At 37.6% G+C, this 24,021-nt stretch overlaps 1 protein-coding gene across 8 annotated transcripts in view; it reads left to right on the top strand.

Annotated features, from left to right (window-relative positions):
* Positions 1–24,021, top strand: part of shakB (shaking B) — a 158,461-nt gene that overhangs the window by 123,570 nt on the left and 10,870 nt on the right. For 4 of the 8 annotated variants that reach the window (XM_069498023.1, XM_069498022.1, XM_069498020.1 and 1 more), the window contains exon 2: positions 8,105–8,867. The exons of the other annotated variants lie outside the window; for them this stretch is intronic. In XM_069498023.1, coding sequence (XP_069354124.1) covers positions 8,496–8,867 — 372 coding nt within the window. In that variant the 5' untranslated portion in view covers positions 8,105–8,495. The remainder of the gene's footprint in view (positions 1–8,104; positions 8,868–24,021) is intronic. 8 annotated transcript variants of the gene reach the window in all.

Here is a 24,021-nt window from a genome sequence, read left to right as displayed (position 1 = left end):
CTCTCCTAATTCGTACCCCCCTAAGAACAAAGGCATGTATTTTAAATACATTAAAATAAAGTCATTTTGTGTTTGGGTAAATAAACTTTATTCTATGACTAATTAAAAAGTAAAACAATTTAAATGCAAACATTATAAACTTCAGAAAAAAATTAAATAAAAAAAAGTACAATTTAAGACCAATGATCCGTACTATCTCATGCCTAAATCGTACTTTGAGATTTTAGGTTAGGAAGAAAGCCATGCCCTAGTAATATTAAATATGCATGTGGAAGCAAAAAAGAGGAGAGGACGACCAAAAAAAGGTGGATAAGATTGCGTGAAAGAGGATATGCGTGTAAAAGGGGTGAATAATACGTTGACGGATGACAGAAGTGAGTGGAAGAAAAATACATGTTGTGCCGACCCCACGTAGCGTGGGATAAGGTACGGAAGAAGAATTAAGATCGTGTCTATAAAATGACATCGACTTTGATTGGTAAATATTAGAAAAGAATAGAATATATTTTTATTCAAGTAAACTTGGTTCAGAATCTCATCATCTCAGTTCAGAAAACACTGGTTCAGAATGCCCTTCCTACCGAGAAGAACCAGCAAGAAACTCTGTTCAAATGAGAACCATAACTACGTTTGTATGGTGCGAGTGACGGTGGAGTCCCCTGTTAAATAATTTTTCGGCTGTCACCCGTTCGGCCAAGTTGGCATCCTCCCGAAAATCTTTAATTAGCACAGTTATTCATTCACAAAGTTCGTCACTGGGCCTTTTCGCGTGGCGCGGTGGGTGTCGCCCGGTCGGCCGGTTAATTTTGTTTACGATATATTTGCCACAAACATTTGCCACTATCTGTGAGAAATGGGCTTTTTATAAAAGCTCATTTATTAAATTAGATAGGTAGCTATATTTTTATGTGTGAAACAATGAGTTAAGAAAATCTGCCAAGTGCGAGTCAGCCTCGCGCACCGAGGGTTCCGTACAACAGTCATATTTTTTCGATATTTTGATATGCATAAAAATAAATAAAAATCTGTTTTAGAATGTACATGAAGCCCTTTCATATGATATCCCACTTGTACTTAGTTATTTTACTTTGAAAATTGAAAGAACTATTTGTTCATGAACACATTTTAAATTTTTTTTGGTGACTTAAAACAAATTTAGGGTTTTCAGATTTATTTATTTACTTGTGCTATAAGACCTACCTACCAAGTTTCATGATTCTAGGTCAACGGGAAATACCCTTTAGGTTTTCTTGACAGAAGCGACGGACAGACGGACAGACAGACAGACATACATACAACCAAAGTGATCCTATAAGGGTTCCTTTTTCCTTTTGAGGTACGGAACCCTAAAAACTAATAATTTGTCCTGTTCATCATTATAGTCCGTACAAAATGACTTTTCATGCGCCATTATAACTCTACGGGTCAACTGTCATGTCAAAAGTACGGTTCACCTTTAAAATTAGGACTAAAATCGCCGACATGAACATGAACTAAAGAATTTACTTATTAGTTACTAGTTGTTTTGTATATTGTGCTATGTAGGTACCTATATGTAGTAAGATACCTACACACCACAATGTAACAAAAATGCATCAGATTAAGAATGATACATTGTACCTACAAATGAGTATTCCAGAAGAGGTGATTACCCTCTGCTCTCTAATACACAATCTAATTAAAACTCTAAAGCTGTACAATAAAGTTCAATTTCGTGTAAAATATTACAAATTAAATTATTATGTATTATGGTTTAGCATAAATTGTGTAATTTCCTTTGGTGAAATAATTAGTTTGGCGTTCTTCTCGCTTGGTGCGTGTAATGGGATTATAAATAAACTCTTGCGAGTTATGTTACCTTAGTAGGTACGTAGTAGGTACTCACAATTCGCGGACTTAAAATATATTAGGAAAAATGAATCTGCCCCCCAATTGTGTAAGAATAACCATTTCATGGCTATCGCAATCGTCAAGAAATTTTGCCCTTTGAATGGCTGTGAAAAAATGTAAACAGCGAATCAACCAATCAAAGGGCAGAATTTCTTGACGATTGCGATAGCCATGAAATGGTTATTCTTACACAATCGGGGGGCAGAATACCATTAATTCTAATTTTTTAGGGAATCACAAACTTACAATAGGTAACACCCACTGTTCAGTTGCCCACAAGAAATGGGCAACTGAAAGCTTCCAAACAGTTTTGTCACTAAACAATTCATCAATAATCTTAATCTAAATATATAAAAGGCAAAGGTGACTGACTGATCTATCAACGCACAGCTCAAACTACTGGACGGATCGGGCTTAAATTTGGCATGCAGATAGCTATTTATGGCGTACGCATCCGCTAAGAAAGGATTTTTGAAAATTCAACCCCTAAGGGGGTGAAATAGGGGTTTGAAATTTGTGTAGTCCACGCGGACGAAGTCGCAAGCATAAGCTAGTCCTTTTATATATTTAAAGAAGATTATGTCCATTTCAGTGCACCGCATGAAATTCTTGTAGCTTTGTATAATTTTATTGGTATAAATATATTATATTGAATGAATGAATGAATGAATGAATGAATTACTTATTCAATAAAAGTTTATATTCAGGTTTATACAACGACTGGTTAGGTATATATACAACGACCTCTATGTATATAGGTACTATTTTATTATTTTACTATAGCTATCTGCATGCAAAATTTCAGCCCGATCTGTCCAGTATTTTGAGCTGTGCGTTGATAGATCAGTCAGTCAGTCACCTTTTCCTTTTATATATTTAGATAGTAGTACAGAAGCCCACCCGTATAGCTTCCAAGTTTGCCCGAGTGCCAAAAGTTTGTCGGAGGTGGACTTAACAACTTTTTGCGGTAGTATTCGTTTTAAGGCTGTTTGGCCGTTTGGCGCGCCGCCACCGCCTGTACTAAAGTCCACCGTTTCTCGTTCTTTTTACGGTGATTTATTTCTAAATAGCACTTATATTATTTATATCTCTGGCTTATGCCCGTCGCACTTCCTGTTGAACTACAATTTTGAAAGGCACGAAAGAAGCCTTGTGGCACAGTAAAATAACAAGTTAAGTAAAGGAAAAAAGTTAAAAGAATTCACGCGACAAAATTATATAATATGCCGTATTGACAGTAATATAATTATGACAATATTTGCACTCACGCCCTGAGTTCCAATTTGAATAATAAACTTATGTATTAATAATATAATATAATACAGGCTTAACATTTCCCAATTTAATTTGTAAACTGACATATTGTACTCGTAAATGCCACAGTTTACAAATTAAATTAAAAAATGTCGCATTTATGTCGTTTTTATTAAAACATGAGATAGGTTATAGGTACGTTTATATATATACGTAATAAACAATAACCATCGTATTAATGATGATACACTGGTGTTGAATGAGGCGTTATTAGTCTATTTTATCATTCGGACTTCAAAGAAAAAGCAAAAATCGAGCGAAACGATTCGAGAAATTGTTCGAGCAAAAGAAATTACCGCTAATATATTAGCGTTATATCGTGAAAAAAATTGCCAACCAAACTAAGAATGTCGAACACTTTCCGACTCGTCATTTTATTTGTGTTCAAACTTCAAAGTGGACGTCGTAACACAACTGGACGGGGGCAGGTGACTTGCATCTCTTCTGTGAAACGCTTCGAATAGCTCAAAGAGCTTGTTCAACACGTAAATAATATGATAAATCGGCGCTGTCATAATACCATGAATCACACCGTGATTGCCGACTGTCAAAATCTTCAAAAAATATTTCATTTCAGCAATCGTTTTCTAACAAGTTTATAGCTACTCTGGGGTCAAGGTTTTTTGACGCAAAGTAGAAGCGATGCGTATCTCTTTAGTAGCCATTATACAAAGGAAAGACGGGTAAATGGGCGAACAGCTTATGAGTCAAATGTAATTAGTGATTTTTAATTAATTTTTATGTTAAAACCAAGAAGAGTAAGTACCTAGTATTGCTAGGGTATTTTGATGTAGGATAGCTCAAAGAGTTTGTTGAACACATAAATAATATGATAAATCGGCGCTGTCATAATACCATGAATCACACCGTGATTGCCGACTGTCAAAAACTTCAAAAAATATTTCATTTCAGCAATCGTTTTCTAACAAGTTTATAGCTACTCTTGGGTCAAGGTTTTTTGACGTAAAGTAGAAGCGATGCGTCTCTCTTTAGTAGCCATTATACAAAGGAAAGACGGGTAAATGGGCGAACAGCTTTTGAGTCAAATGTAATTTTTTTTTAATGAATGTTAGCCATGTTAAATGACTAATATTCCCTTTTCCTCTCCAATTAAGCGTCAGGCTTGTGCTAGGAGTAGGTACGACAATAGTGCAACGGGCGGGGTTTGAACCGTCGACCTTTCGGTTTTCAGTCCACTCCTATACCGGTTGAGCTATGGAGGCTCTAAAAAAATTAGTGATTTTCAATTCATTTTTTTTACAACTGGTATGTTAAAAGAAAACCAAGAAACGTAAGTAGTAGTATTGCTAGGGTTTTTTGATGTAGGATAGCTCGAAGAGTTTGTTGAACACGTAAATAATATGACAACTCGGCCCTGTTTAATAGTTTTTCATTTAGCGTGCAAAATGTCGATAAAATACGATTATAGTACGGAACCTTCAGTGCACGAGTCTGACTTGCACTTGGCGGTTTTTCCATTTGAGGTATGGAACCGAAAAAAACAGCTAAATGAGCGTGAAAAATAAAAAAAATATTTGCCTAATACCTACTTACATAAAAAAATGTTGAAAAATTTGCTCTAAAACGCCATGAAAACGCCGTCATATTTTCCATAGTCGGCAACCTCTATAAAATCAAAGGAGATTCGTGTCTAAAGTGAGTTGTGACTCTCATCATGGCTACCATAATGCGTCCTCGTTAAGTAGCGTTCCTAACCACTCATATTTTATAAGGGCCCTCTTAAATAAAGGATAAATTTCGCAAGCGTTTTATGAAAAAATCCTATGGGAATATTTCAATAAAGCTGAAAGGTAGAGTTAGCTACTACTTAGATTTATTTTATTGGAACCGCCAGTAGAATTAGGCACACATAATATTATTATGATCGTTTCGATCGATGCTTCTGGTGGGAGCCTTCGGTCGTGGCTAGTTAATAGTAGTAGCAAAGCCGTGCCGCCAAGCGATTTAGCGTTCCGGTACGATGCCGTGTAGAAACCAAAGGGGAATGTGGGTTTAATAAAACTGCCATACTCCTTCCAGGTTAGCCCGCATCCATCTTAGATTGAATCATCACTTACCACTTACCACCAGATGAGATTGCAGTCAAGAGCTTGTATCTGAATAATTTTTTTTTTTTAAAAATCGACATCAAACGAGTCGCAGGGAGCCGCTGGATTCAGGCGGCGCAAGACCGTGGCGTGTGGAAGTCCCTACAAAGAGACCTATCTATGTCCAGCAGTGGAGGTCTATCGGTTGATGAGGATGATGATGATGATTATTATTATGATTATGAAGCGGTGGTCGTCTAGTGGTGGTTCGATCCCGAACGTGCACCTCACGCGGACGAAGTTATGAGCATAAGCTAGTTATTAATAAAAAATCTAAATATTGTTTTTTCAAAAGTATGATTTTGTAAAATTCTATTTAAATTTTTGACGCGGTAGACAAAGTCGCGGTATACTAGCAGTTGTAGTGTTGAAATAAATTCCAACAATTAAGTCCCTGACACATACAGCCATTGGCCACTTTATTTTATTTACAAAACGACACATTTCTTTGATCTTTTGTCTGAACCATTATAATCCGTCTGAGGATTTTCCGAGACGGACGTACGACCTGAAATTCTGACCTTTTCATTTTTTTTTGTGTGAGATCGTTCATAACTTTGTTGACCTCCCGGGGTACTCGTAAGTATGTGCTATTAATTTTTATACTAAAAGTCTTATTTATATAAATAATCTAAGTATATTTAGAAAATAATAAGTCGTAGTTTTGTAAATAAGCATTTGTTTTGAAAACTTAAGAAAGAATTATTTATTCTATTAATTTATTTTATAATTTATTATTATTTTTAATCCAATAAAAAATAATGGAAAAATGATAGGTGGAAAATAAAAAAGATTAACTTTAAAAATCCATTTAAATAAAATTGATTGTTAAAGTTGCGCGCGGGACAGAGAGGGAACAAATCTGTTTACCGCGCAGAATTGAACCGAATGATTGGGCCGAATATTTCGGTTCTGTACATTTTGGACCGAATATTCGGCCGAATATTCGTATTCGGTTGAACCTACATTCGGCGCATCTCTAATAGAAATACTTAACGTTACCCGAACGGGAAGTAGGTAACTGAAGTCTGTACGTTCAAGTGGTACTTTACATCGTGAATAAAGCCAAGCTGGGCTTATATTTATTTATTCACAGACCTGAATAGCTCACTCGTATGATTGTACTGCTTACTGCTCAGTTGGGGGAAGATTTTTGAATAAGTAATAGTGACGATGAAGTAAATGGACCATACATTATTTTTTATTTTAAGGGATCCGTATCTCAAACGGAAAAAAGGAACTCTCATAGGATTACTTTGTTATTTGTCTGTCTGCCCGTCGCGTCGTCAAGAAAACCTATAGGGTACTTCCAGTTAACCTAGAGTCTTGAAATTTGGGAGATAAGTAGGTCTTATGGTACACTTATTCAAAAACCGTGAAAAATCACAAAATATGTGTTTATAATTAGAATTTTCAATTTTTAAAGTAAGCTTGCTATACCAAGTGGGGTATCATAAATGAAAGGGACCTGTACATTCTAAAATAAAGCAAATTTTCATTTATTTTTATGCATAATAGTTTTTGATTTATCGTACAAAATGTCGAAAAATATGACTGTAGTACGGAACTCTCGGTGCGCATTACCATTTTAGATTTAGCGGGACATAATTTAACAAACAAGCATATAAACAATAGCTAGTAGACTAATCTCTGCTAAATTAATCCGAGTAATCGAGGTTTTAGGTCATTTAGATTCGATAGTCTGGATGAATAAACACGAGAAATATCCTAGAATAGCACCGTTTGTGGGAAATTATTGTGTGTTGATAGACAAAATACAAACAAGGATTATTATGATAAAATTTAACGCAAGTATTTATTAAGTCTTCTAAATAAGCTGACGGTATTATACCATAGAAATGCATTAATTTAGACCGTTATTGGCCCCGATTCTCTAGTCTCTCTCTAAACTAAATTTAAAGTATCTGCATCCTTTTCTTTGTACTAATGCTAAAAAAGGAACGGAACATGACTTTCACATTTAAAGACTCTAAATTTTAGTGCACAATACAAATTTAAACAGTAGGTTCGCGAGTGCGTGCTAAAATCACGGGTTTTACCATCTAAAAATTAAATTTAGAAATGTCAAACTGCTTCTGTCCTTTTCATATTACAATAGTAAGAAGAGGGTGCGAATACTCTAAAATTAGGTTGTGCTTAGAATCGGTGCCATTAAGAGCCCATAAATCAAAGAATCTTGCTTTTATACAATTTTAAAAAGCACCCAAAATAGCATAGTTCAAAATAGCCTTATTCATCATAATATTTTAATACCAGAGCTGCATACTTTGTAAAATGTAGGTCATTCTTTATAAGCTTACTAATATTAAAATTTTGACAAACATAACCTTAATAATAATAATAATAATAATAAATATGCTTTATTGTTTACATTATTGCTAGTAACTAGTATGTAGGTACAATGTTATATCTAATATACTATCTAAACTAAAAACTAACAATAAACAACCTTATGATATGTAACTATAGGTAGGTGTAATGATACTTAGCTCTTCACGACTGACCAATATATTCGCTTAAACCACTTTCCAGATTAGCCCGCTACCATCTTAGACTGCATCATCACTTACCACCAGGTTAGATCGAAGCCAAGGGCTAACTTGTGTTTGAATTAAAAAAAAAAAAAAGTATCAAAAAATTTTACGTTCAACATTGCCTCCCGTGCTCCGGTGAACGATTGGTTCCAAATATATTATAACAGAGACTTAAGAAAAAGTTGTACTTTAGGTAAACATTTTTCTTCAAGTCTTACGTTCAGTATTATTTTACAGTTTGAATAAAATCAACATAAGATCGTCCGATGAATAAGCACTGTTCGTCGAGATAAAATCAAAATGCACACGTCCGACTTGAATCAAAAACAATAACAATTATGAAACGTAGAAAATATGACACAATGGTATCGTTTCTCAAGTTCATAAAAATACCAAAAAAAGTACACCAGCACAAACGAGGCGTATGATGTACGAACGTCTCACTGCCATTAAAAGTGCCTTACAAACAACGAACTGAAAAACTTAAAAAAATCAAACAAATGTGACCTAAAAAATGTTAATTAATTAAAAAATAACTGGTGCTTCAAAACAATAAATAGACTATCGAAATAATGTTAGTGAAGGAGACTGAACAAAAACTGTGCGAGTTCGGACCGAAACGTTTAAGATGTTAGACGTTTTTCGTGGGTTAAAGAATCTTATCAAAGTGAACTATGTACACATTGATTCTCCAGTGTTTAGGCTGCACTACTCTATAACGGTTATCCTGCTGATAGCATTTAGTTTGATTGTGACCACGAGGCAATACGTCGGGAACCCGATAGACTGTATCCACACTAAAGACATCCCCGAGGACGTGTTGAACACGTATTGCTGGATCCACTCCACGTACACCCTGAAGAGCTTCTTCACCAAGAAGGTGGGTGTCGAGGTGCCGTACCCTGGGATCGGGAACAGCCGGGAGAAAGGGAAGGAAGATATGAGTGACAGGAAGATTTACAAGTACTACCAATGGGTCTGCTTCTGCCTGTTCTTTCAGGTAAGTCCTTTTATTATCTCTTGTAGTATTTACGGTCTCTATTTCTTTCTAGTACAAGCGATGTAAGACGTCTACGATTTATTTTGTATCATATTTTAGCCGATGTTTTAATCCTACTGAGTCTAAAAATGATTTCCACACAGATTACCTATGTAACTAAGTATTATATCGGGTTGCCTTGCCATTATCTCGGTTTAATGATATACATAATATAAAACATTGAATAAAATATATATTTAAAAGTTACGAGCCTCGAAGTATTTCTATTTTAACTCTAAATTTATGACAACTTTGGGCGTAAATAAAAGATTAGGAGTGTGAAAATTTTAAAACAATTTAACGTTAGACATATTTTGTAAACATACATTTAAGTAGTATTTTTTTCTCTATAACACTTTTCCTAGACCTTTTTCGCGCGCTTGATTTCGGTGGAAATCATCGTGCCTCTCACCTTTCTCATACAATGTGAGGTGAAAAGCAAATAGGTTACCCACGTGCATTGGCAATAGGCTACTTGACAATTTTTTTAAGTTGGTCTTAAATGGTTAATATTTGTCCTATTATATCAAAAAAATTAACACTATATTTTTTTGCGCCCTAAAAACCGTAAAACTTTAATTTAAAAATATATTTTTCTTAGACAGGTGAAAACACTGTCGGCCAAACATGGCCGACAGTGTTTTCACCTGTCTAAGAAAAATATTTTTTTAAATTAAAGTTTTACGGTTTTTAGGGCGCAAAAAAATATAGTGTTAATTTTTTTGATATAATAGGACAAATATTAACCATTTAAGACCAACTTAAAAAAATTGTCAAGTAGCCTATTTCGATCGATCGTACTGCGTCATCTTAAGTACTAGACTCAATCAATTGTCTTCTAATACATTGAGCATTTCCGCCGGTTTTCCATGGAAATGGCTCAGTTCGGTTTGCTTTATCGGATCAATGAATAAACAGAGGCGATTCGTGTCCGTAATGTTCGCGGAGATCCATTAAGATGACGTATCAATTCCGTTAAGCACCTGCGTGTAATCTCTGTTCGAACAGAAATAACTTATTGGAATTCAACTCTGTCCGATTCATGACTAATGCAAATATGATTTAAGGGAATCTATATTAAATTCTCTATAGCCACAGAGCTCCCTTAGGTATAACTAGCTTTTTTTTCTTTTTTTTAAAAGAATATTAGCTATGTTAAATGACTAATATTCCCCTTTCCTCTCCAACTAAGCGTCAGGTTTGTGCTAGGAGTAGGTACGACAATAGTGCAACGGGCGAGGTTTGAACCGTCGTCGACCTTTCGGTTTTCAGTCCACTCCTTTACCGGTTGAGCTATTGAGGCTCTGAGCTTATTCTCACGACTTCGTCCGCGTGGACTACACAAATTTCAAACCCCTATTTCACCCCCTTAGGAGTTGAATTTTCAAAAATCCTTTCTTAGCGGATGCCTACGTCATGATAGCTATCTGCATGCCAAATTTAAGCCCGATTCGTCCAGTAGTTTGAGCTGTGCGTTGATAGATCATTCAGTCAGTCAGTCACCTTTTCCTTTTATATATATAGATATTTCTTTTTTCTTTTACTCCATTCACTCTATCTACGCACCATTTCTATAACTCTGGCGCTATTACTTACCAAAGGTTAACTATCTTATCTAAATATATAAAAGGAAAAGGTGACTGACTGATCTATCAACGCACTGCTCAAACTACTGGACGGATCGGGCTGGAATTTGGCAGGCTGATAGGTATTATGACGTAGGCATCCGCTAAGAAAGGATTTTTGAAAATTCAACCCCTAAGGGGGTGAAATAGGGGGTTGGAATTTGTGTAGTCCACGTTCACGAAGTTGCGAGCAATGCTATCTCTTTATAATACTAGAGATGACGTTTGCTTCATCCGCGTGGATTTACGTTTTTAAAAATCTTGTTGGAACTTTTTAATTTTCCCAGATGAAAAGTAGCCTTATGTTATTCTCCAGGTCTTTAACTATATCCATGCGAAAATTCACGTCGACCCGTTGTATCGTTGTAGCGTGAATGAAGGACAAACCAAGAAACAACAGACTTTCCTATTGATTATATGGGTAGTGATTAGATAAATCTATTTTCAAACACGTACCCAGATATAGGGAAAGGAGAAATTCAGGTCAACACGAAATGAGCTCGATAAGGCAGGTAGCTGATGTCGCAAGCTCACCAGACGGCTTCAACTATAACAAAGGCTGGACTGTTTACATCAAAACCGGCTCAAATATTTTTATTATCCGTTCAACTTTCAGTAGCATTCTAAACTAGGACGTTAAGATTGCGACTCATCGATATAAATGACAAGATATGCCCAAGCGAACAAAATTTTTCACGGTTTTGGAACCAAATAAACCAGCGCCTCCTCTTAGATACTAATGAACGACCCGTTTGAATTCCAGACGTCACTGAGGTTGCATTGGTGCTAAGGCACCACTGAGTCGGTGCCATTTTGTTTGTTCAATAGCCCTGTCTATACGAAGTAATATATAAGTCAATGTTGCGAGTATAATTATGTAACAGACAGACAGACAGACAACAAAGTGATCCTATAAGGGTTCCGTTTTTCCTTTTGAGGTACGGAACCCTAAAAATAGACTATAGTTTAAATTATTTATAGTAGCGCAGTGTGTACGCGCACTTAACTTTTTGTCTTTGTCATTTGTATGGGATTACGTAGAGAGAGTCCTATATAACTTCTCTATGCGAATAGAGTATATCTCCGCAGCAACACCACGTGGTGTCTACGTGATGCATCATAGAAGATAACTCTCGGATTAGTTCAAAACCAGGTCGCTCTCATTAGAGTGAGGTGGTAAGCACACTTAAGGATTTGCTTATCAATGTATTGTGCTAATTAAATCACACTGACCTGCCGGCTGCCGCGGCCGGTTCTTGAACTATGGGTTTTCTAAGTAGGTCATACCTTGTGACCAAAAAAAAAAATTTTTATGAAAAAATAGTTTAAAAATAAAATTGTCCTTCTCGCGCGTCTTCATTTGCTCGGCTGCTCGGTACATTCGTATAATGATATATTAATAATTTCTTATCCTACTAAAACCTGATTTTTCACAGATTTCCAATAAAAAAATTGACGTTTGGCAATTAAAAATTTTACGTACCCACTCCTTTAGGCTTCCATGTAAAATTATGATTATTTTTTATTTCATTTCTATGTCATTTCTGTCTGTCCATAGTCATGTCCCCATCTGTCTGTGCGTCACAAACATATTTTTATTTTTACTTAATTGTACAAAATATAAATAAATCATACATTCATTCATTCATTCAAAAATAAAAAATACAAAAGAAATCTTAATGATCTAGAAAACCATCTTAAAAATATTTAAACTCATTTGTATTTTATTTACCAAATTGACAGTAATATTTTAGTAAGCACTTACTATTATCGTTAACTTCAAGAGCAAAATGGAGCATAAAAGACATTAACTAATTTGAACTGTAGCATAGGAATTCGGGTTAAGCGAATGCCACCTTAAGCGAACGACCATCAGTATAAAAATGTGCGTAAACGAAGCGAAAATCACCTTAATACCGCGCTTTGCATTCGACCGACAGACGCCGCCGCCCGCCCCTGAACAAATACAATGCACAGAGAGCTGCTAACAAAAAGCCATAAGTAAAAAAAAAACAATGAAGTATATCATTTTTACTTCATAAAAAGAGAAAACTTTGTCCATACTTTTCTAGTAGTTCAGGCATTTCTAGAGTCTTTAATAAGTTTGAAAAATCTAGGCAAATCCTAATTTCTCCTTTTACGTTTCTTTTTTGTAAGAAAAGAGATGACGACTACTAGTCAAATCAGCGACTTTTCATCAAACGTCAAAACGCTTGCTTGGTATGAATACATGAATACATAGATGTGACGTCATAAACAATTGACGTAATTTGACGAACTTATTTAGTTAAATTAGTAATTTAAAATGGTTAGCAAACTTAAAACTAACAGCAGACGTGAATTTTACGAATAGTGGAAGACCCTTTTAGGAATCATAAAATAGAATTCAATGAATCCTTAGAAATAATTTATTTTTGAGATAAGCATCATCCCAATTATAAAAATAGATAGTGCAAATAAAGCAGATATTTCAGAGATTTTTTTAAAATTTAGTTAATTAAATTAAATTTTACAAGGGAAGCAAAATACTGCAAGAAAGCTCCTGAAACATTGCTGTAATTATTATGCTGAGGTTTGATTGAAATCAAAACTTTGGTCTCAATTTCAGCACAGTTTTAAGTTTCGTTTGGAAATGACTTTAAAGTTGTATTCTATGATTGAACTTACGAATATTGGAAGTTTAGCACAGTCTTAGGCCATTTTGCTTGTATTCAGTGAGCCAGTAACATCCGTATAAAAATAATTTTGATCACAGTTAATTACACCGTTTTATTCGCTAGCTCCTCAATTAATATGTCGTTAAAGCACGAAAAAAGTCTAAATTTATTTATTTATTTTTAGGTATTGTTATAGTTAGCACTACCAAGCTCAAGCCCGTTTTTAGGGTTCCGTACCTCAAAAGGAAAAACGGAACCCTTATAGGATCACTTTGTTGTCTGTCTGTCTGTCTAACTGTCTGTCTGTATGTCTGTCTGTCTGTCTGTCTGTCTGTCCGTCTGTCTGTCAAGAAACCTACAGGGTACTTCCCGTTGACCTAGAATCATGAAATTTGGCAGGTAGGTAGATCTTATAGCTGACATTTAGGGAAAATTCTGAAAACCGTGAATTTAGGGTTAGATCACACAAAAAAAATTAAATTGTGGTCATGAACTAATAATTAGTATTTTCAACTTTCGAAGTGAGTGACTATATCAAGTGGGGTATCATATGAAAGGCTTCACCTGTACATTCTAAAACAGATTTTTATTTATTTTTATGCATCATAGTTTTTGAATTATCGTGCAAAATGTCGAAAAAATACGACTGTAGTACGGAACCCTCATTGCGCGAGCCTGACTCGCACTTGGCCAGTTTTTCACTTATTAATATAAATAAATCTTATATTACAATTATTATCTTAAAAAACTTGGTTTAATTTTTTATAAGAAAAACCTTAGGTAAGTAATCATTTAGCTCCTTGACTACGGGTGCGACCTAATTTTCGCATTATTCCTTCCCATAATAAGCTCCTTTATTTTTAAACTTCCGAAAGGAGGGTTTTGAACTGCAAGACCAACAATGGCATGTGATTATTTTTACTGTTCCGTTAGAAATGGTAACGTTTTGAATTTTAATGCTCTTTGTTAATCTGTCTGTCCGCCTAGTCAATGTCATCATCAGCAGCATTGGAAGACCTCTCACTAGGCCCTAGTGAGAGGTCTTCCAATGCAGCTGATGATGATTATTAGCTATTATGGTTTTTTTTTTTTTTTATTTTTTATTCAGATACAAGTTAGCCCTTGACTGCAATCTCACCTGGTGGTAAGTGATGATGCAGTCTAAGATGATAGCGGGCTAACCTGGAAGGGGTATGGCAGTTTTTGTTAAACCCATACCCCTTTGGTTTCTACACGGCATCGTACCGGAACGCTAAATCGCTTGGCGGCACGGCTTTGCCGGTAGGGTGGTAACTAGCCACGGCCGAAGCCTCCCACCAGACCAGACCAGAAATTTAGAAATTATAAAATTCCAAACCCCTGCCAGGAATCGAACCCGGGACCTCCCACTATTAAGACCACAGCGCTCACCACTGCGCCAGGGAGGTCGTCGGGAGGTTGATGAAATTATTGTATAACTAGCTGATGCCCACGACTTCGTTCGCATGGTTTTAATAATCCCGTGGGAACTTGTTTATTCTCCGGGATAAAAAGTAGCCTATGTCAATCTCCAGGTCTTCATCTATACCCAGGCAAAAAATCACGTCAATCCGTTGCTTCGTTGCGACGTGATTCAATCACAAACCAACAAACAAACACACTTTCATTTATAATAAGGGTACTGATATTGACTAGGTTCCTAGTCAGATTTAGTTTTAGAACTTACTGATATTTCATACCAATTATCAAATCATCTAATCACTTGCTCAAACTAGACTATGTACATTGTACGAACTATAATTATTTCACATCCAATCCAATAGTGTGGACGTGCTAACTAGAACTCGTTTATTTTTTTATCATTAAAACTCCAATTGAAGAAATTGAATTGATAATTGAAGAAATTAGTAAGAAGTAAAATTAATTTTTACTTCTTACAAATATTCTTCACTGGTAAATTAATTAGTTTTATTGCCCTCTTGTTAGATAATAATTGTTCGTTTTTTCATAAGTTTAAAATCACTCGCGCGTAAAATATAACAAACAAGTATAGAGGCCCGTTTGGTATAGTTATCTTACGTTGAAAATTGAAAATACTAATAATTATTTGTTCATGAACACGTTTTAATTATTTTTTTACGATGTAACCACAAATTCGTGGTTTTTGGATTTGTTCCCTTTCTTGTTGTTCGTGTTATATAAGACCTACCTATCAACCAAATTTCATGATTCTAGGTCAACGGGAAGTACAGACATGACGGACGGACAGACAGACAACAAAGTGATCCACAAAGGCGGCCGCATCTAAGCGAACAGACTTTACTTTAACCGCCCGATATATTTTTTCTGCCCTTGTATCATTTATCATCATCATCAACAACCAATAGACATCCTAAATATATACCAGGTTGGATAGGTCCAATTTCGAGAAAGAGGTCAACCGCCGAATCCAACTCGGTTGGGCAGCGTTCAGGAAGCTTCGAGATGTATCATTTATAGTAGAAAGAAATTTTTAGCTAAAAGTTAACGAATTTAACTGCGGCAGCAGTCAGTCAATTTTACTTTCGCAAAAAGGACTGAAACAAATCCTAGAAAACATCGAAACACAGCCTAGACAAATTCGCTTAATGAAATATGTTTCTCTCCGTATAATACAAAAGTCAATAAGCACCGAAATACGAGCGATCCCCTTGAGGGCACTAGGCGCTGCTTCGCCAAATTGGCTACAGACAAAGCCGGGTGTTATATCATAGCAATTTACTACACGTATTTTGGCTACGATATTATCTAGGCTGGGTGTTTGGAGCTAATAGGTTTTATTAAGTTTTAGGAAACAAATTAAAGCCTGCGACTTTTCTTTGTCTCTTTGTTCTACATCTAGGCAGGTTTCCGCACTAACGTTTTCGTCTATGGTACATACAGCAGTGGTGGGCGATTGTTGCAAAAAAAACAATCGAATGAATCGAACAAATTAAATAAGTAATCGATTGTCAATTTTTTCATCTTCACAAATAACAATCGAATAAAAATCGATAATCGACTGTGTGTGTGTGTGTGTGTGTGTGTGTGTGTGTGTGTGCTATTTTTTTTATTGATACAAAATGCCCATGACTTCGTCCGCGTAAAAGGAGTTTTATTAAATATCCGTTGATTTAAGTGTTTCCGGCTTCCGCGCTTAGACCCATCTAAACCATTAGAAAACTAAAGATTTATGATTTTCTAAAATATTTCACATCACTTGCATTGTCCGACGTAAAGAAACGGGTCAACGTTGTAAAGCAGTAAAAATATTGACGTTCGACGTAAACGCGTTTTTGTTTCGTACGTCCCGAATGTTTGGACGAGCCGTGATTTACTCTCTGTAATTATAAACAGACTGACAATAAAAACACACACAAACAAACATGTCCGAACATCAATACCTACGTTAATATGAAAATAAACGGATGTGCGAATAATTGGAGAAATACTACATTTATTTTGTAATTATATTTTAAATCGCTTCGTCCACAAGTGAAAAAATCTCATAAAGTTCGACAACTTCTTATTTTTTGCATGGATATGGGATGGGATTTATATTCCGAGCGGCGCTCCTGCGCGTCGCCTGGTGACTGGGTCACGGGAACACCGAAGCAAACCACCGCGACCCAGCCCGCGACATCCGCCGAAGCGGGCCCTCCACCGGGGACCCCACTCACGAGGTCCCCGCACCGCACGTCGCGCACCGACGAAGTGAGTGCGCCTCCCGACCCGGGGACCCAACGGGCGACAACTGCAGACTCCGCGCACGTCGCCCGCGTCCCATCCTCCGCCTCGTCCACTGTGCCCTCTGCTAGTCAGAGGGACACGCGGGCCTTTAGACATGGTTAACAATATCCCCGATGAGAGATTATTAGTCATGTTACCGGGGTGCACCGGCCCGAATACTGCTCTTCCCCTCGGATGTCCGATGCATCCAAAAGGGACCAGCAGCACCCAGGCACACTGGGAGATTACCTGGCTGGCACCCCAGAGGTGCGTGCCCGGGTTGAAACCCCCGACCTTGCGAAACAAAAGGCTGCCGTCCTAACCACTAGGCTATCACCGGGCGCGTATAATAAGGCCAGATTTTTTGAAATTCCCACGGGATAGGACATAAAAAGTATTTATGTTTTCGCCGAGCGAAGCCGCGGGCGGTTGCAAGTCTGCGACGTAAGTCCAGGAAAATATTACTTCAACCTAGAAACTCGCTTAAGTCTTATGTTGGTTTTATCTTGAGGATGCCCACTACACTGCATCTGCTGTAGCTCAGATAAAGCCGGGATATTCTCGTTATAGCGCGAGATGCGCTTACGTGAATTAGATCAATGCGCGCGCGCCGGTGAAAGATATGCGAGGCCTGGCTTTGATAGTCTCATAGCTGAGTGTTATTGCCATAGGTATGATATTATGAATACCAGCTAAAACACTCCAGTTTCGCTCCGGTGGAATTTCTTATTAAGGTTCCGTCAACAAATAGTTTCGCCATGTCTGTCTGTCCATCCGTCCGGCCGCGGTTTAGCTCAGAGACTCTAAGTACCTACTAGAAAGGTGATTTGGCATGGCTATTTATACAATTTTATTTTTATTTTTTATTTTTTATTTGGAACACATACCATACATAAATTTTACATAATATACTACGTCACTGTTAATCAATACAATGTTAATCACGCCGACAAAGTAGTAAAGTCTTGAAAAAAAAAATCTTTTTAAGGGGGTACCTACCCTTAAAAAAAAATTTATATACCTATCACCCTACATGTAAAGTGGGGATGAATTTCTTTTCGTCTAATGATGGTGGGGGTGTCGATGGATAGGTCTTTCAAAAATATTAGGTACGGGTGTGTAAATACCATTGGAGATCCACGTTATACTTAGAGAAAACCTAAGCAGCAATAGCTAAAATAATTAGAGTCTAGACCCAGCATTTTGTGCTGTAGATACGTTGCCAACAATTTTATATGTCACCAAGTCAGTTTCTTTTTTTTGTATATCATACAGATTACCAGTGGTAGATGCTGTTGACGATTCAAAAATACTTGTAAAAGTTTAATTGATAGATAGATAGATAGATAGATAGAAATACTTCATTGCATACAAAAAATATTACATAACATGACAAAAAACAAAGAAACTAATACTAAAAAATAATTGTATGCAAAGGCGGCCTTATTGCTCACAGCAATCTCTACCAGGCAACCTTTGGTGAAAGGAGAAATGAGGTGTGTTGGATAGTACTTACACGCAATACAGAGACATGTAGTACCTAGTATTATATTATATAATATAATTAATTGATTTTTTTTAATTACATTCAAGCTTCGTGCTCAGACAAGCCGCCAAGCGCTTACGAGCACGAAGAAACCAATATTGTGTTTTTTCTGTTTGTGTGGAAAATAAAAAATAAATAAAAAAAAACATATATCTTATTGGATAACTAGCTTTTCGTGCAACTTCTTCCCCATGGATATCCGGTCTAAATATTATTCAAGTAGCTATTTGAAGCGTTGTAGGTATAAATAAAGCATCTGGGAATACATTATATACCCATGTAATACAATCTTAGCACTATAAGCGATGAGGTATTGGTTCCCAAGTCACTCGGCGCGCTAATGAAGCGGTAAATAATTTGCGATTCGTATTTTGTACAGTAATGGTCGTGGGAAACGTGAAATGGTGACTTTCGCATTGATTGTTTCTATTTTCAATGCTATTTGGTCAAAGTTTACTGCGTTAATTTGTATAACAAGGGACTTTGTTACACGAATGCACAAAAATGTTTTCAGGGTTAATGTTTATGTAGCTGCTCGATATAGGTATGTGAGTTACTTTATTCACAGTATTGAATAGGGTATTGGACTTTGTAATAAAATGACGTGATTTTTTTGTATAGCGGCAGTTTATGAGGCTAGAAAGAGAATGATTAAAAAACCGGCCAAGTGCGAGTCAGGCTCTCGCAATGAGGGTTCCGTGCTACAGTCGTATTTTTTCGACATTTTGCACGATAACTCAAAAACTATGATGCATAAAAATATATAAAAATCTGTTTTGAAATGCACAGGTGAAAACCTTTCATAAGTCACGGGCATCATCTAATAGAAAAATAACTATTGCAACAGAACAGCCGGCTGTTTTAGAATACACAGGTGAAGACCTTTCGTATGCTACCCCACTTAATATAGTTATCTTACTTCGAAAATTGAAAATACTAATTATTAGTTCATGACCACAATTTAATTTTTTTTGTGTGATGTAACCACAAATTCACGGTTTTCAGATTTTTTACCGAATGTCTGCTATAAGACCTACCTACCTGCCAAATTTCATGATTCTTGGTCAACGGGAAGTACCCTGTAGGTTTTACACCAGGAGAAACGTGTATAAATAAAAACCGTGAAGGCAGAAGGGAATTTTCCAGGATTTCACTTGTAACCCACTTCCAACACGTGAGCACTGATCCTCGAGGCGCGCCGCAACTTCATCACGTCCACGTCGGCCGGCGAGTGCTCCGCTCTTTACCGTGGGCTACTTGCTCAAGTGCGGGAATCTAGTACTTAATATTCAGAGATAGAGAACCGCCCGCCCCACCGAATCTATTCAGTCGCCCGCCCGAACTTCGCATGGGTAGTGCTGCAAATTACTTTCAATAGGGCATTGGACTGTAGTAATATAATGATGTGATGTTTTGCATAGCGGTAGTTTATGGGGCTAGAATTCACGATTAAAGAGAATATTTAAAAAAAATAGATTTTTCGTCATTTTTAAGATACTTATTTATTAACTTCACGCTGTACGGAAGGCAATTAATGACGTCACAAGGCGTAAACGACAAATATTTTTCAGATTTTTAACATAAAAAATAGTTCCCCGCAGAAATTGCTCTATCCGAAAAACTCGTCAAAATTCAAAAGAATCGTCAACTAGTTTTTCGGAATGCCGTTCCTACCGAGAAGAATCAGCAAGAAGCTCGGCGGTTGCTCTTTTCAAGTGATAGCAGTCGGGGTATGAGGCGGGGGAACGCCCCGCACATCCGCACGTCACCCACGCTCGCCTGCACCGGGTTAGCGCGGGGCTGTGTCTCCACCCCGATTGCCATCTCGCCCTGTTGCGTACTATAAGTCACATGCCTTGAATACACACCGTTTAAAAACCATGTATATAATAGGTAGCTCACGGTTCACTTTGTACCACTCCTCCAGAGGGCCCTTGCGCGGCGACGCTACGTGACGAAGAAGCCCCTGTGCTTCGTTGCATGTAGTTTATTGAGAGAAAAGTCCTGGCAACTGTTAACAAGCTTTTTTATTTACCTTTAGAATACTTGCAAACAACATTTTAACCAACAAGTTGTACCTACTTAAACCTGTGAGAATGTGGGAATTGTTAGGTAAATGCAAATGAGTCTTCAAGTTTTTCATAGCTTTTAGATATCTGAATATTTATTAAAACTTAAAGTATTTCTAAATTGTCTCTGGTCTGCCTCCGATTGTATAAGAAAAACGACATTCTTCGTTATCGTAATCGGCAAAAAAATTTGCCCTTTGATTGGTTGATTCGCTGCTTACATTTTTTCACAACCCAGAATTTGTTTGACGATTAGGATAACGATGAATACGTTTTTCTTACACAATTGGGGGGCTGGTTGGGTGGGAGGCTTCGGCCGTGGCTAGTAACCACCCTATCGGTAAAGCCGTGTCGCCAAGCGATTTAGCGTTTCAGTACGATGCCGCGTAGAAACCGATAACGACTCATATCCTTCCAAGTTAGCCTGCTTCCATGATCATAATGCGGTCTAAGCATCATCATTTAGCGCCAGGTGATCTCGCAGTAAACTGTGGTAGCCTAGTAGTTAGGACGTCCGCCTTCTAGTTAGAGGTCAGCGGTTCGATCCCGGGCACGCACCTCTAACTTGTCGGAGTTATGTGCGTTTTTAAGTAATTAAAATATCACTTGCTTTAACGGTGAAGGAAAACATCGTAAGGAAACCTGCATGCTTGAGAGTTCTCCATAATGTTTTGACTATGGCCAAAACCCTTTTCACTCTGAGAGGAGACTGTCTTGGGTTGATCTTGATGATCTCGCAGTAAATGGATAACTTGTAACGGAATAAAAACATTTTTTTGTGTGTAAAGTTTTCAAACTCGGTAAACACGTGTTGAAACCCTTATCACTTGTGTGGTGCCGGCTTAATATTAGTCGAACGTGAAGCGGACGGACGTATCCATCACACGCAAACTTCAGCAACATATCGCCCGTGCCGCTAGTGCCAACATTTCCGACTGCCAGAGTTATAACTGCGACACAACTCAAGCTACGAACACACTCCACATGAATATACAGGGTGTAAACAGAACGCTAGCAAAAACATAGCGCTATTGTCAGGGCCCTCTTTCCCACTGGGCACTATGGGCACGTGCCCAGTGCATACGATCGATAGGGGCCCACTAGTCCCTGCCAGATCACCAAACTATAACCGACCGACCGATAGTTTGTTACCGAAAATCTAGAACGTGACTTATCTTCTTTCTTTGCCTATTCTAAGAAAATAGTACCTACTCTTTCAAGATCATAGGGGCCCCATTATTCTAATGTGCCCAGGGCCTCCAATAGGTTAAAGATGGCTCTGGTTTTTGTTATACTACCTAAACACAATCCAATAACCATTTTGCCTCATTTTGTAGTTTTAGTTGATTTAGTATTTTTCAAACCCGCAATGTAAAGCGTGCAAACTCGTGTCAATGCCCCGTCTACGACGCGGCATTGACTCCGAGTGGCCTACTTACGCAACGTTCGTTGACAATAGCTATAATTTTTTGGAATAAATTCAACACAGCGGTTGCATGGCGCCATTTTTAGGTGTGAATTTTTTTTACTTTTTAGTTCGTTTTTTGATCCGGGTAGTGGGGATTTTTTTTTAATTATTTAACACTTGTTAAAATCTGGTTGATTGGGGCTAAGGATTTCAGAGATCCAGTTTTAAAGTTAATGGGTAATTACGATATTTTGGCTTGAATTTGATATCTAAATCGTGACTTTTCACGGTCACACAGTCATAAAGCAGTGTGCAGTAGTAACTCGCGAATGTGGCAGTAAATTATGAGCAGTCGCCGTTTATTAGTAGTGCAGATTTATTGCGAGCTGCCTCGATTGAATGGCGCGAGATATATGACGCGGATGTTAAGTAACTACTCAAATTTTAATACGATTTCCGCTGGTATGCGATTGTATTTACTACTCCTCTAATGCCGGCTCCAGACAGTCGACCAACACTCCAACTGTTCGTACAACCTTCCACGTGTCTTGACACGCCATCATCATCATCATCATCAACCGATAGACGTCCACTGCTGGACATAGGTCTCCTGTAGGGACTGCCACACGCCACGGCCTTGCGCCGCCTGAATCCAGCGGTTCCCTGCGACTCGTCTTCTGTTGTCCGTCCACCTAGTGGGGAGTCTTCCAACGCTACGTCTTCCGGTGCAAGGTCTCCATTCCAGCACCTTCAGACCCCAACGTCTATCGGTTTTACGATTATTTTACGAATTTCATCAAAATCGGTTGAACTGTTGGGCCGTGAAAGGCTAGTAGACAGACAGACACATTTTCGCATTTATAATATTAGTATGGAAGTATGGATGGTAAAAAATTCATTGTTCGCTCGTAAGCAGCTTAGCATCTCTTCGTGAAAGCCTGAACACAGCATTTTCATATGTTATCTTTCCGGCCGGCTGCGTGTTCCGTCCCAGTGAGTCACTTCACTTGTTGCATTCGCCAATACGACAACTTGTGCTCAATACCACGTTTAGGGTAGAGTTATATCCACACTTAGATTGATATAAGAATAAAATAGTGAAATTTTATTGTTCGTTTGCAATTAGTTTAGTATCTTTTTGTGAAAGCGTGAACGTAGCATTTTCCCGGTAGTGTCATATGTGTTATCTTTCCGGTCGGCTGCCTGTTCCGTCCCAGTGAGTCACTTCAATTGTTGCATTCGCCAATACGACAACTTGTGCTCAATACCACGTTTAGGGTAGAGGTATATCCACACTTAGATTGATATAAGAATAAAATAGTGAAATTTTATTGTTCGTTTGCAAGTAGTTTAGTATTTTTGGGAAAGCGTGAACGTAGCATTTTCCCGGTAGTGTCATATGTGTTATCTTTCCGGTCGGCTGCCTGTTCCGTCCCAGTGAGTCACTTCAATTGTTGCATTCGCCAATACGACAACTTGTGCTCAATACCGCGTTTAGGGTAGAGGTATATCCACACCTAGATTGATATAAGAATCAGTTTCAAACGTTGAATAGAAGCAAGCGTTACTTTGCGCAAGTACACAAGGAACAACAGGCTTGGGATGGCAATGTTCACGGTTCTTGGTGTTCTGTGTAGGGCAGTGAAGCAGAAACAAGGCTGTGAAGTTCCTGAGCAGTGAGCACACTCTCCAAAATATATCCAACTAGCGACCCACCCAGGCTTCGCACGGGTAGCTTATTAGAATCTCTAATTTTTTGAAATAAAATATAGCTGATGTCTATTCACGGTTATCAGATTTTTACCCTGTCTGCAATAAGACCTACCTACCTGCCAAATTTCATGATTCTAAGTCAACGGGAAGTACCCTGTAGGTTTCTTGACAGACAGACTCCTATAAGGGTTCCGGTTTTCCTTTTGAGGTACGGAACCCCAAAAAAATGGAATTTGTAAGTTTTGTTTTGTTCTGACGATTTCATGAATAACATAATTCGATGGCTACTCCGCGTAGTGTGTCGCGACACTAACACGCAACTAGTGGGGGATGGGGATGAAGCTATAAAGATTTCCACGCCACCTCATATA

The sequence above is a fragment of the Maniola hyperantus genome, chromosome 4 (assembly GCF_902806685.2).
Source record: "Maniola hyperantus chromosome 4, iAphHyp1.2, whole genome shotgun sequence".
NCBI lineage: Eukaryota > Metazoa > Arthropoda > Insecta > Lepidoptera > Nymphalidae > Maniola > Maniola hyperantus.
Note: the sequence above shows the minus strand (reverse complement) of the source record. Positions and strands in the feature narration are given on the sequence as shown.